At 46.8% G+C, this 10669-nt stretch overlaps 1 protein-coding gene across 1 annotated transcript; it reads right to left on the bottom strand.

The window, feature by feature from the left end:
* Window positions 1–1460: 1460 nt before the first annotated feature.
* On the bottom strand, window positions 1461–5056 carry MEX3B (mex-3 RNA binding family member B). Its single transcript, XM_040414073.1, has 2 exons — window positions 4592–5056; window positions 1461–4328 (listed from the first exon to the last, which is right to left on the bottom strand). Exons 1-2 carry the CDS (start codon window positions 4818–4820, stop codon window positions 3001–3003), a joined length of 1557 nt encoding a protein of 518 aa, XP_040270007.1. The 5' UTR covers window positions 4821–5056; the 3' UTR covers window positions 1461–3000.
* Between the last annotated feature and the right edge of the window lie 5613 nt (window positions 5057–10669).

Genomic DNA, 10669 nt, shown 5'->3' with positions numbered 1-10669 from the left:
TGCCCACAGAGTATTAACCCACTCAGCGCAGCTTATAAAGCCGTTTCCCACCTCCTTCCTTTACTGTACTTTTAGAACATATGGGTCAAGGCGACACCAGCCTGCATACTTCAAATACGGTGGCATTTATGTCAAGCAAGTCTTTCCATTAATAACGAGTCCACATCCAATATCACACAGAGCGGCACCGCTTCCTATGGAGCAGGACACGAGACCATCCCTGGTGCCAGTGCCACAGATGGCCTACCTCTACTGCACCAGACGGTTGGACATTCACCGCCCAGTGAAAAGAGCTTTTCCACAGGGCGCTCATTGACATCACGACAACAAAAGAGCCACCATATCAATCAATTTTACAGACTTAAAATGTTTAGGTTCCTTCAGTAGCAGAGCTGAATTTGTCATGTAATATCTTGTGCTGCAGCCCTATTTAAGAAACGGTGCCAAATGACAAACTTGGCCTCGGCTCTGCTTCATCTGGAGAAATTCTAGCCAAAAGGATAACATGCTGATGCCTCTCACACGCGTTCACACACAAAGGGTAACAGTGCCCTCTATTTGATAAATGCCTTTACCCCTAATGACCAGATAATTGGCGTTTCTGCATAAAATCCACATAGAAGGGGAAATTTATCAACACTGGTGCAAAGAAAAAAACTGGCTTAGTTGCCCATAGCAACCAGATTCCACCTCTCATTGTTGAGGGTTCCTTTAGAAAAAGGAGGCATCAGATTAGTTGCTATGGGTAACTACGCCAGTTTTCCTTCGCACCAGTGTTGATAAATCTCCCTCATAGAACTTTACCTACTGCACCACAGAGCAAACCTATGGGTACTACACCACCCAACATCCACAGATGTGCCAAAAATAAAAAATGACTAACATAACAGTAAAGCTGAAGATCAACTCACGCAACAAAGCAAAGCCATCATTTCTGGAATATTTTATTTGATTTATATAGAAATACTTAAAAAAACATGAAGTAGCACCATTACTTAAGTTTTACCTTTATTTATGTAGAACTTTAAATGTCAGAAAAATAAAACTCTTGATACAATTTCAAATCTTGTTTTCAGCAAATATAATATTAGTATTTTTTCGACCATGAGGTTAAAGGCCCTTTATCATAAAATAAAATATACTTTGTTTTTTTCTTTTTAAACTTTGCTCAGTAAAGTACATTGACGCTCAAGTAACATCACCTACATATACATAAACAAGTAGTAAACAAAATGTATTAAAATAGAAATACTAAACTAGAGTGGTGCAACAGAATCTGGTAATCTCCACTTAAATCTATTTATACAAATGCTAGAAAGGAGTCAACGGTTCTTCGAGTTGGCTTCATATGTTCAGAACATTTCAATTTCTGTAATAATATAGAATAAAATAGGCTTTTATACCACGGAATAGAAAAAGATGCTGGGTGAAGCAGATTGAAAACATTGGTTTTTTTTCTCCAGGAACCTATAAAAACAAAAAAAATCTCCAGCCCAACACAATACTGTTCAAAACACTTTTGCAGTTTATGGTTGTGTGTGTGTGTGTGTTTTTTGTTTTTTTAACCCCTCCTCCCCCCCATCCCAAACTTCACCTGTGTGATATTAAAATAATACAGTGTTCTTTGCCAGAAGGCCATACTAAAAATAAAAGATTTAAACCCCAGCTACAAAAAAAGTTCACTGAACTTAAAATTAAAATACTTGTAAACATCTTTGCAATATGAAATATAATTTTTTTCAAGTCAAAAAAGAATAAAATACTTCAATCTGTATTAATGCAATTCGTCTTTTAAAACCATATTTTTTTTTTTATAATCATATATATTTATATATTTATAGAAGATATGTTACAATTTAATATTACGTTCTTAAAGCTGCAGTATCATGGGGTTCTCTACGGAGCTTTTGTTTCCCCCATTTTCATCTCTGGAGAAAGACACACAAAAGAGAAAAAAAAATAAAAAAAATATTAAAAATCATAAGAAAATAAAAATTCAAGGTCTAAAAAAAAATAAAAATAAAAATATCACTCCGCTTGTCAAAATATTATATGTATAACCTAAAAAGCCACACGTAACAAGCATAACAAAAAAAAAAAAAGTTAAAAAATATATATATATATTTTGGAAGATTTGTCTTAAAGTACTGTACAGTGTAAAACTGCTGTTCTTTGTTCATAGTCAGAGCATGCAATAAAATGTAGGATTCTCCCCCTCGGCTACAATAAATGGCCACGGGATAGTGTTCAGCAAGTTCCCTTTAAAAAAATAAAATAATAATAATAAAAAGTCTAAAGAAATGTGCAGATACTGCAGCTTTAGAGCCACATTCCCACTTGGCAAGGTAGAAACCAATTATTTTACAGTAACAGGCCTGGTCTCAACAACTCCAGGCCTTGCCACCAGATTTTAACCCCTTCAACCGTCAAGAATCCCCAGCATCCAAGAGCAGGACCTCCCTGGAGAAAGGGGTTATAAACCGACCATGTGACCACCTCCAGACTGACTTCGAGAGACAGGCCCCACTGCAAATGGCAGAGATATTAGAGAACACAAATCAATATTGCTTCTGGAGTGGAGTGGGGGAGGGCACATGTAAATTGGTTGCTGCAAGCTATATACACAATGTGGGTACCACTGAGAAAAATCGCACCAAAGGGGGGGGGGGGCCCTCGTTTAGTGAGACATGCAGTTACTATTTGACATCTGGCCCCCGGCGTAAAACCATTGTTTGCCTTTAGAATGGCCTGAAAGGCAACTACAAAGACATATATATGAGCCCCTCAAGCATACAAAGAATGAGGGGGTAAGATAAGCAACATCACATTATTATATATATATTATTTGCATATTAATATATTACAATATATTAAGGGTTCTGGTAAATAATATATATATGTACAAAACACAAACACACGTGTATGGCACCATACAAGTGGGAATGTAGCTATATGTATTTCTAGTCATAGTACTGGAATAAAGAAGGCTGCTCGAGTGTTCTAGGAGAAGATGCGGATGGCCTGAGTGACTTCTGCGTGACACACTGGGCACTGAGGCTCGGTCTTCTCGCAGATGCGGTTGGCACACTCCATGCAAAATAGGTTGTGGCCGCAGGGTACCAAGGCTGCGATCACCTCACTCTCAAAGCAGATGGAGCAGTCGCGGCTGCCTTTCCTCCTCATGCCACACGAAGAGGAAGACGAGCTAGAAGAGGAAGAGCTGCTGCTGCTGCTGGAGGACGAGGAAGAAGAGGAGTCGGAGCCCATATTAGTGTAGGTGGAGTAGCTCAGGCCACCTCCGGGGTCACTGCGCACCCTGCGCGCTAAAGGATGCTCATGGACCACGCTGCTTCCGTGCAAAGGAGGAGAGAGCCTGGGCGGAGCAGTGCAGCCAACCCCATTGAGCCGCCTGTTAGACAGCAACCCATTGGCATTGTTTTGGTAAGGTGGGGATTGGGAGACGCTGCTTGTGCCACTGCGTTCAAACTGGGACCAGATCAAAGTAGTGCCAGGTGGAGCTGGCGCTGGGTCAAAAGCAGAGTCAAAGGCCAGCTCGGTGCAGTCTGGCGAGATGCTGTCACTGGCATACACATATCCATTGCCATTCACGTTATTGTTATTGTTACCATTGTTGGTGAAGCTGAGGGCAGGGCTGGGAGGGCTATAATCTGCCAGCCTGGAGCCACTGTTGCCCCCAAAGTAAGAGTCAGTGGAGGCACTGCCCAGGGAGCTGGAGCTGTCATTGCGGTAATTGGAGAAAGCCTTGCGGGAACCCGTGCTGGAGTTTACACCTGGGGTGGGTTTGCTCCACAAGCTCCCTGTGCCGTGCAAATCAAAGCCAACATCAGTCCCATTGGCATGAAAGTCATTCTCGTCGGTCAGCTCTATAAGCCCTCCGGTGCGCACAGCAATGTGAGCCTCAATCTCCTCCCGAGCTCGATCCACGTTCTCCGGCATTCCAGTGACCTCAAAGACGGGCTCTTTATCCCTGCTGGGGGTGACAATGTAGGTGTGGGTCTGCTGTTGGATCCTCTTGATAGTAGCCCCTTTAGGTCCCACCACCAGACCCACCACTCTGTAGGGCACCCGCACCTGGATGGTGGTCTGCCCAGGAAGGTTTGGAGGTCCGGGCACCGACCCCCCATTTAAAGCGTTTTTATTGCGAGAAGCTCGGATCATGGAGAAGTGCTCTGCTGCCGAGATGATCTCTCTCCTGGCCATGGCTACATCTTCCTTTCTCCCAGTCACAACAAAGACAGGCTCCTCCCCGCGGACCGGGGTCTTGATGTAGGTGTTGGTCTTCGCCCGCAGAGCTTTGATTTTACAACCTGGGTACCAAATGGGGACACAAAATGCACAATTAGACCTGGTGCAAAAAAAAAACAAAAAAAATACAAACGACCCATAAAGTGGCAAAAGGAGGACAAGCAGTGACACCTACATGAAACAAGGGCACAGCCAAAGGTGGGCAGCTGGGAGTGAACCAACTGCAGTGCCAACACAGCACAAAGCATGTGGAGGATGCCCAATACCAACAGATGCCCAGTCCCTTTGTCTCTGTCCACACACAACATTCCAGCGCAGCGCTCACCTTGTCTCCCCACGATCTCCGCCACATGCTCGGAGCTGGGCACCGGCACACACTCCGTCATGTTGACGCTCTTTTTCCGGGGCTCGTTGTCGTAGATGGAGCCCTCGTCGTTGTCCAGCCCCAGCAGGGAGAGCTGGTCGAGGGCGATCTGCAGAGCCCGCTGGTCGTCCAGGGTCTCGCCTCCTCCGCTCCCGGACCTCTCCATGTCTGCAAAGAGCGAGCTGGGCATGGTCAGCTCCGGCGCTCCCGTCGCCTCAGCGCTGGCTGCAGACACAAAGGAAGGCGAGGTGGCAGCGAGGCTGCGGCGGTCCTCTGCGGTCAGCGCTGTCAGGGGGTCCCCCCAGCTTGTATCCAGTGGGCGCAGGAGCAGCTCCCCGACTTCTTTGTGGCCGGAATATGCCAGAGATGGCAGCGTTTCTTTAAGGAGCCCCTCCCCGGCTCACTCGGCGTTTTCCTCCCCTCCTGTCTGAGCCACTGCAGCCAGACGGCACTAGAGGGGGGATAAGAGGCCGTGACGTCACCGAGAGGGCTGACAGCACAATGGAGCTGACACCGGGGAAGGCGATTCCTATTGGAAGGACGAAGCTGGAGTGGGCGTGGCGGGGCAGTCTGGCCCGCCCACGGCTCCTCCCCCTCAGCGGAAAGAAAGACTCCAACTCGTTTCTTTGTTGTCTAATGCAGCACAATGAAGGCAGTCGCCGGTGTGTGTGAACACGGGCTAGCGGTCCGCGCCATGCCGCTGCTTATCAGCCGGGGGGCACTGCCAGCTGAGGACAAGCGCCGGCCTCAGCCTTACTTCTAATTGGCCGCCGACCCCCGAGTACTCCCACATGTATGTATTGTCCCGAGCCCAGCAGCGTGCTCCAGGGGGGGAGAGCTGCCCCCCATCCGACATCGTGTGGAAATCACTACAACCCCATCATTGTCTGCCATGTGGGGCAATGGAAGTCCATGAGTCTTCACATAGTGAGAAAGTTTTGCATAGATCCCCTCTGGACAAGTCCTAGGGTTCAATCAGCAGCGACCAAAACATTTTTCAATTGCATTTAAAGTCCTACAGATTTCCATCCCGATAATCGGATGTATCGTGGCGATTATTGGTGCGTCACCTCCAATCACTGCTAACACATTCGATGATTTCCCAATCAGACTGACCTGTTGGAAATTCATTAGAGGAGAAATCATTATATTGTAGCACTAAAAACCCCAGGGACTTCATTGTGCCCGCACTCCAGGCCAGACCTGCCGTAATAATATCTGAGGCCTGTCTAGAAGTATTATATTCCATGTGGGTACAGTCACTACAAGAGGTGACATTGTGTCCCTTCTCCTAATCTGACACATGCTGGACGGTAAGTGGCTGGAATTCAATTAGTCGCAGCCTCAGCACAGGTCACTATTGAGGATCTAATGCCACAGAGACTGAAGATCTTCACCTTGGTTCAGGGATGATACAGACCCATGCCCTTCTGCCTCACATGGGCTGTGTTACTGCCGGAGCATAGGAGGAGGGCGGCGTACCTCATGTTCCCATATACTGTGCGGTACGTGTGCTGTAATACTGCTATATACAGCATCAGACAATAGGAGGAGTGCGGTGTACCTCATGTTCCCATATACTGTGCCTAACGTGTTCTGTAATACTGCTATATACAGCATCAGACAATGGGAGGAGTGCGGCGTACCTCATGTTCCCATATACTGTGCCTAACGTGTTCTGTAATACTGCTATATACAGCATCAGACAATAGGAGGAGGGGGCGGCGTACCTCATGTTCCCATATACTGTGCCTAACGTGTGCTGTAATACTGCTATATACAGCATCAGACAATGGGAGGAGTGCAGTGTACCTCATGTTCCCATATACTGTGCCTAACGTGTGCTGTAATACTGCTATATACAGCATCAGACAATGGGAGGAGTGCGGCGTACCTCATGTTCCCATATACTGTGCCTAACGTGTGCTGTAATACTGCTATATACAGCATCAGACAATAGGAGGAGTGCAGTGTACCTCATGTTCCCATATACTGTGCCTAACGTGTTCTGTAATACTGCTATATACAGCATCAGACAATAGGAGGAGTGCAGTGTACCTCATGTTCCCATATACTGTGCCTAACGTGTGCTGTAATACTGCTATATACAGCATCAGACAATAGGAGGAGTGCAGTGTACCTCATGTTCCCATATACTGTGCCTAACGTGTGCTGTAATACTGCTATATACATCAGACAATAGGAGGAGTGCGGCATACCTCATGTTCCCATATACTGTGCCTAACGTGTGCTGTAATACTGCTATATACAGCATCAGACAATAGGAGGAGTGCGGCGTACCTCATGTTCCCATATACTGTGCCTAACGTGTGCTGTAATACTGCTATATACATCAGACAATAGGAGGAGTGCGGCATACCTCATGTTCCCATATACTGTGCCTAACGTGTTCTGTAATACTGCTATATACAGCATCAGACAATAGGAGGAGTGCGGCGTACCTCATGTTCCCATATACTGTGCCTAACGTCTGCTGTAATACTGCTATATACAGCATCAGACAATGGGAGGAGTGCGGCATACCTCATGTTCCCATATACTGTGCCTAACGTGTGCTGTAATACTGCTATATACAGCATCAGACAATAGGAGGAGTGCAGTGTACCTCATGTTCCCATATACTGTGCCTAACGTGTGCTGTAATACTGCTATATACAGCATCAGACAATAGGAGGAGTGCGGCGTACCTCATGTTCCCATATACTGTGCCTAACGTGTGCTGTAATACTGCTATATACAGCATCAGACAATAGGAGGAGTGCGGTGTACCTCATGTTCCCATATACTGTGCCTAACGTGTGCTGTAATACTGCTATATACAGCATCAGACAATGGGAGGAGTGCGGTGTACCTCATGTTCCCATATACTGTGCCTAACGTGTTCTGTAATACTGCTATATACAGCATCAGACAATAGGAGGAGTGCGGCGTACCTCATGTTCCCATATACTGTGCCTAACGTCTGCTGTAATACTGCTATATACAGCATCAGACAATGGGAGGAGTGCGGCATACCTCATGTTCCCATATACTGTGCCTAACGTGTGCTGTAATACTGCTATATACAGCATCAGACAATAGGAGGAGTGCAGTGTACCTCATGTTCCCATATACTGTGCCTAACGTGTGCTGTAATACTGCTATATACAGCATCAGACAATAGGAGGAGTGCGGTGTACCTCATGTTCCCATATACTGTGCCTAACGTGTTCTGTAATACTGCTATATACAGCATCAGACAATAGGAGGAGTGCGGCGTACCTCATGTTCCCATATACTGTGCCTAACGTCTGCTGTAATACTGCTATATACAGCATCAGACAATGGGAGGAGTGCGGCATACCTCATGTTCCCATATACTGTGCCTAACGTGTGCTGTAATACTGCTATATACAGCATCAGACCATAGGAGGAGTGCAGTGTACCTCATGTTCCCATATACTGTGCCTAACGTGTGCTGTAATACTGCTATATACAGCATCAGACAATAGGAGGAGTGCGGCGTACCTCATGTTCCCATATACTGTGCCTAACGTGTGCTGTAATACTGCTATATACATCAGACAATAGGAGGAGTGCGGCATACCTCATGTTCCCATATACTGTGCCTAACGTGTGCTGTAATACTGCTATATACAGCATCAGACCATAGGAGGAGTGCAGTGTACCTCATGTTCCCATATACTGTGCCTAACGTGTTCTGTAATACTGCTATATACACTGCTCAAAAAAATAAAGGGAACACAAAAATAACACATCCTAGATCTGAGTCAAATATTCTTCTGAAATACTTTGTTCTTTACATAGTTGAATGTGCTGACAACAAAATCACACAAAAATTGAAATCAAATTTTTTAACCCATGGAGGTCTGGATTTGGAGTCACACTCAAAATTAAAGTGGAAAAACACACTACAGTCTGATCCAACTTTGATGTAATGTCCTTAAAACAAGTCAAAATGAGGTTCAGTAGTGTGTGTGGCCTCCACGTGCCTGTATGACCTCCCTACAACGCCTGTGCATGCTCCTGATGAGGTGGCGGACGGTCTCCTGAGGGATCTCCTCCCAGACCTGGACTAAAGCATCTGCCAACTCCTGGACAGTCTGTGGTGCAAAGTGACGTTGGTGGATAGAGCGAGACATGATGTCCCAGATGTGCTCAATTGGATTCAGGTCTGGGGAACGGGCGGGCCAGTCCATAGCATCAATGCCTTCGTCTTGCAGGAACTGCTGACACACTCCAGCCACATGAGGTCTAGCATTGTCTTGCATTAGGAGGAACCCAGGGCCAACCGCACCAGCATATGGTCTCACAAGGGGTCTGAGGATCTTATCTCGGTACCTAATGGCAGTCAGGCTACCTCTGGCGAGCACATGGAGGGCTGTGCGCCCCTCCAAAGAAATGCCACCCCACACCATTACTGAACCAATGCCAAACCGGTCATGCTGGAGGATGTTGCAGGCAGCAGAACGTTCTCCACGGCGTCTCCAGACTCTGTCACGTCTGTCACATGTGCTCAGTGTGAACCTGCTTTCATCTGTGAAGAGCACAGGGCGCCAGTGGCGAATTTGCCAATTTTGGTGTTCTCTGGCAAATGCCAAACGTCCTGCACAGTGTTGGGTTGTAAGCACAACCCCCACCTGTGGACGTCGGGCCCTCATATCACCCTCATGGAGTCCGTTTCTGACCGTTTGAGCAGACACATGCACATTTGTGGCCTGCTGGAGGTCATTTTGCAGGGCTCTGGCAGTGCTCCTCCTGTTCCTCCTTGCACAAAGGTGGAGGTAGCGGTCCTGCTGCTGGGTTGTTGCCCTCCTACGGCCTCCTCCACGTCTCCTGATGTACTGGCCTGTCTCCTGGTAGCGCCTCCATGCTCTGGACACTACGCTGACAGACACAGCAAACCTTCTTGCCACAGCTCGCATTGATGTGCCATCCTGGATAAGCTGCACTACCTGAGCCACTTGTGTGGGTTGTAGACTCTGTCTCATGCTACCACTAGAGAGAAAGCACCGCCAGCATTCAAAAGTGACCAAAACATCAGCCAGGAAGCATAGGAACTGAGAAGTGGTCTGTGGTCACCACCTGCAGAACCACTCCTTTATTGGGGGTGTCTTGCTAATTGCCTATAATTTCCACCTGTTGTCTATCCCATTTGCACAACAGCATGTGAAATTGATTGTCACTCAGTGTTGCTTCCTAAGTGGACAGTTTGATTTCACAGAAGTGTGATTGACTTGGAGTTACATTGTGTTGTTTAAGTGTTCCCTTTATTTTTTTGAGCAGTGTACATCAGACAATGGGAGGAGTGCGGCGTACCTCATGTTCCCATATACTGTGCCTAACGGGCTGTGATACTGCTATATACAGCATCTTTGGGACAGTTGGCATCTATGATAGTGGACCCTGCTTCATTGGTTTATAATGATGTCTCTCTGCCCTACCTCAACTGCAATTTGTACTCGCATAATGCCCTGCGGTCCGGTCAAAGGAGCAGAGTTCACTACGGGAATTCACGCTTCCACATGAAGCACGTTTCACGCAGTAAACACGCTCGTCTGAAACTGACCTAAGACCTTGGAGGATCAGACAGGATCAGGCACGAGGAAGCTGAAACCTCATCTCTTCTCTATACTGTGTCTGACCTGCTGTATACAGAACATAACTGCTATCTTCCTGGAAGAGGCAGGGGGCAGCTGGTGCCTCCTATATATTATGTCTCCCCTGTTATATACACAGCACACAATGGGGGCTCTCCAGGACAGAGGGCAGTATACAGGCAGGGGGCAGCTGGTGCCTCCTATATATTATGTCTCCTCTGTTATATACACAGCACACAATGGGGGCTCTCCAGGACTGAGGGCAGTATATAGGCAGGGGGCAGCTGGTGCCTCCTATATATTATGTCTCCTCTGTTATATACACAGCACACAATGGGGGCTCTCCAGGACTGAGGGCAGTATACAGGCAGGGGGCAGCTGGTGCCTCCTATATATTATGTCTCCCCTGTTATATACA

The sequence above is a fragment of the Bufo bufo genome, chromosome 1, assembly GCF_905171765.1.
Source record: "Bufo bufo chromosome 1, aBufBuf1.1, whole genome shotgun sequence".
NCBI classification, from domain to species: domain Eukaryota; kingdom Metazoa; phylum Chordata; class Amphibia; order Anura; family Bufonidae; genus Bufo; species Bufo bufo.
The sequence above is the reverse complement of the archived record's forward strand: the minus strand, read 5'-3'. Positions and strand labels throughout refer to the sequence as shown.

What these genes read in the sequence shown, in the direction of transcription:
- MEX3B (XM_040414073.1), bottom strand. Translation starts at nt 4,820, where the DNA reads ATGCCCAGCTCGCTCTTTGCAGACATGGAGAGGTCCGGGAGCGGAGGA. An exon ending in GGAGATCGTGGGGAGACAAG is followed by an intron (nt 4,329 to 4,591) that starts GTGAGCGCTGCG and finishes TTTGGTACCCAG; the next exon opens with GTTGTAAAATCAAAGCTCTG.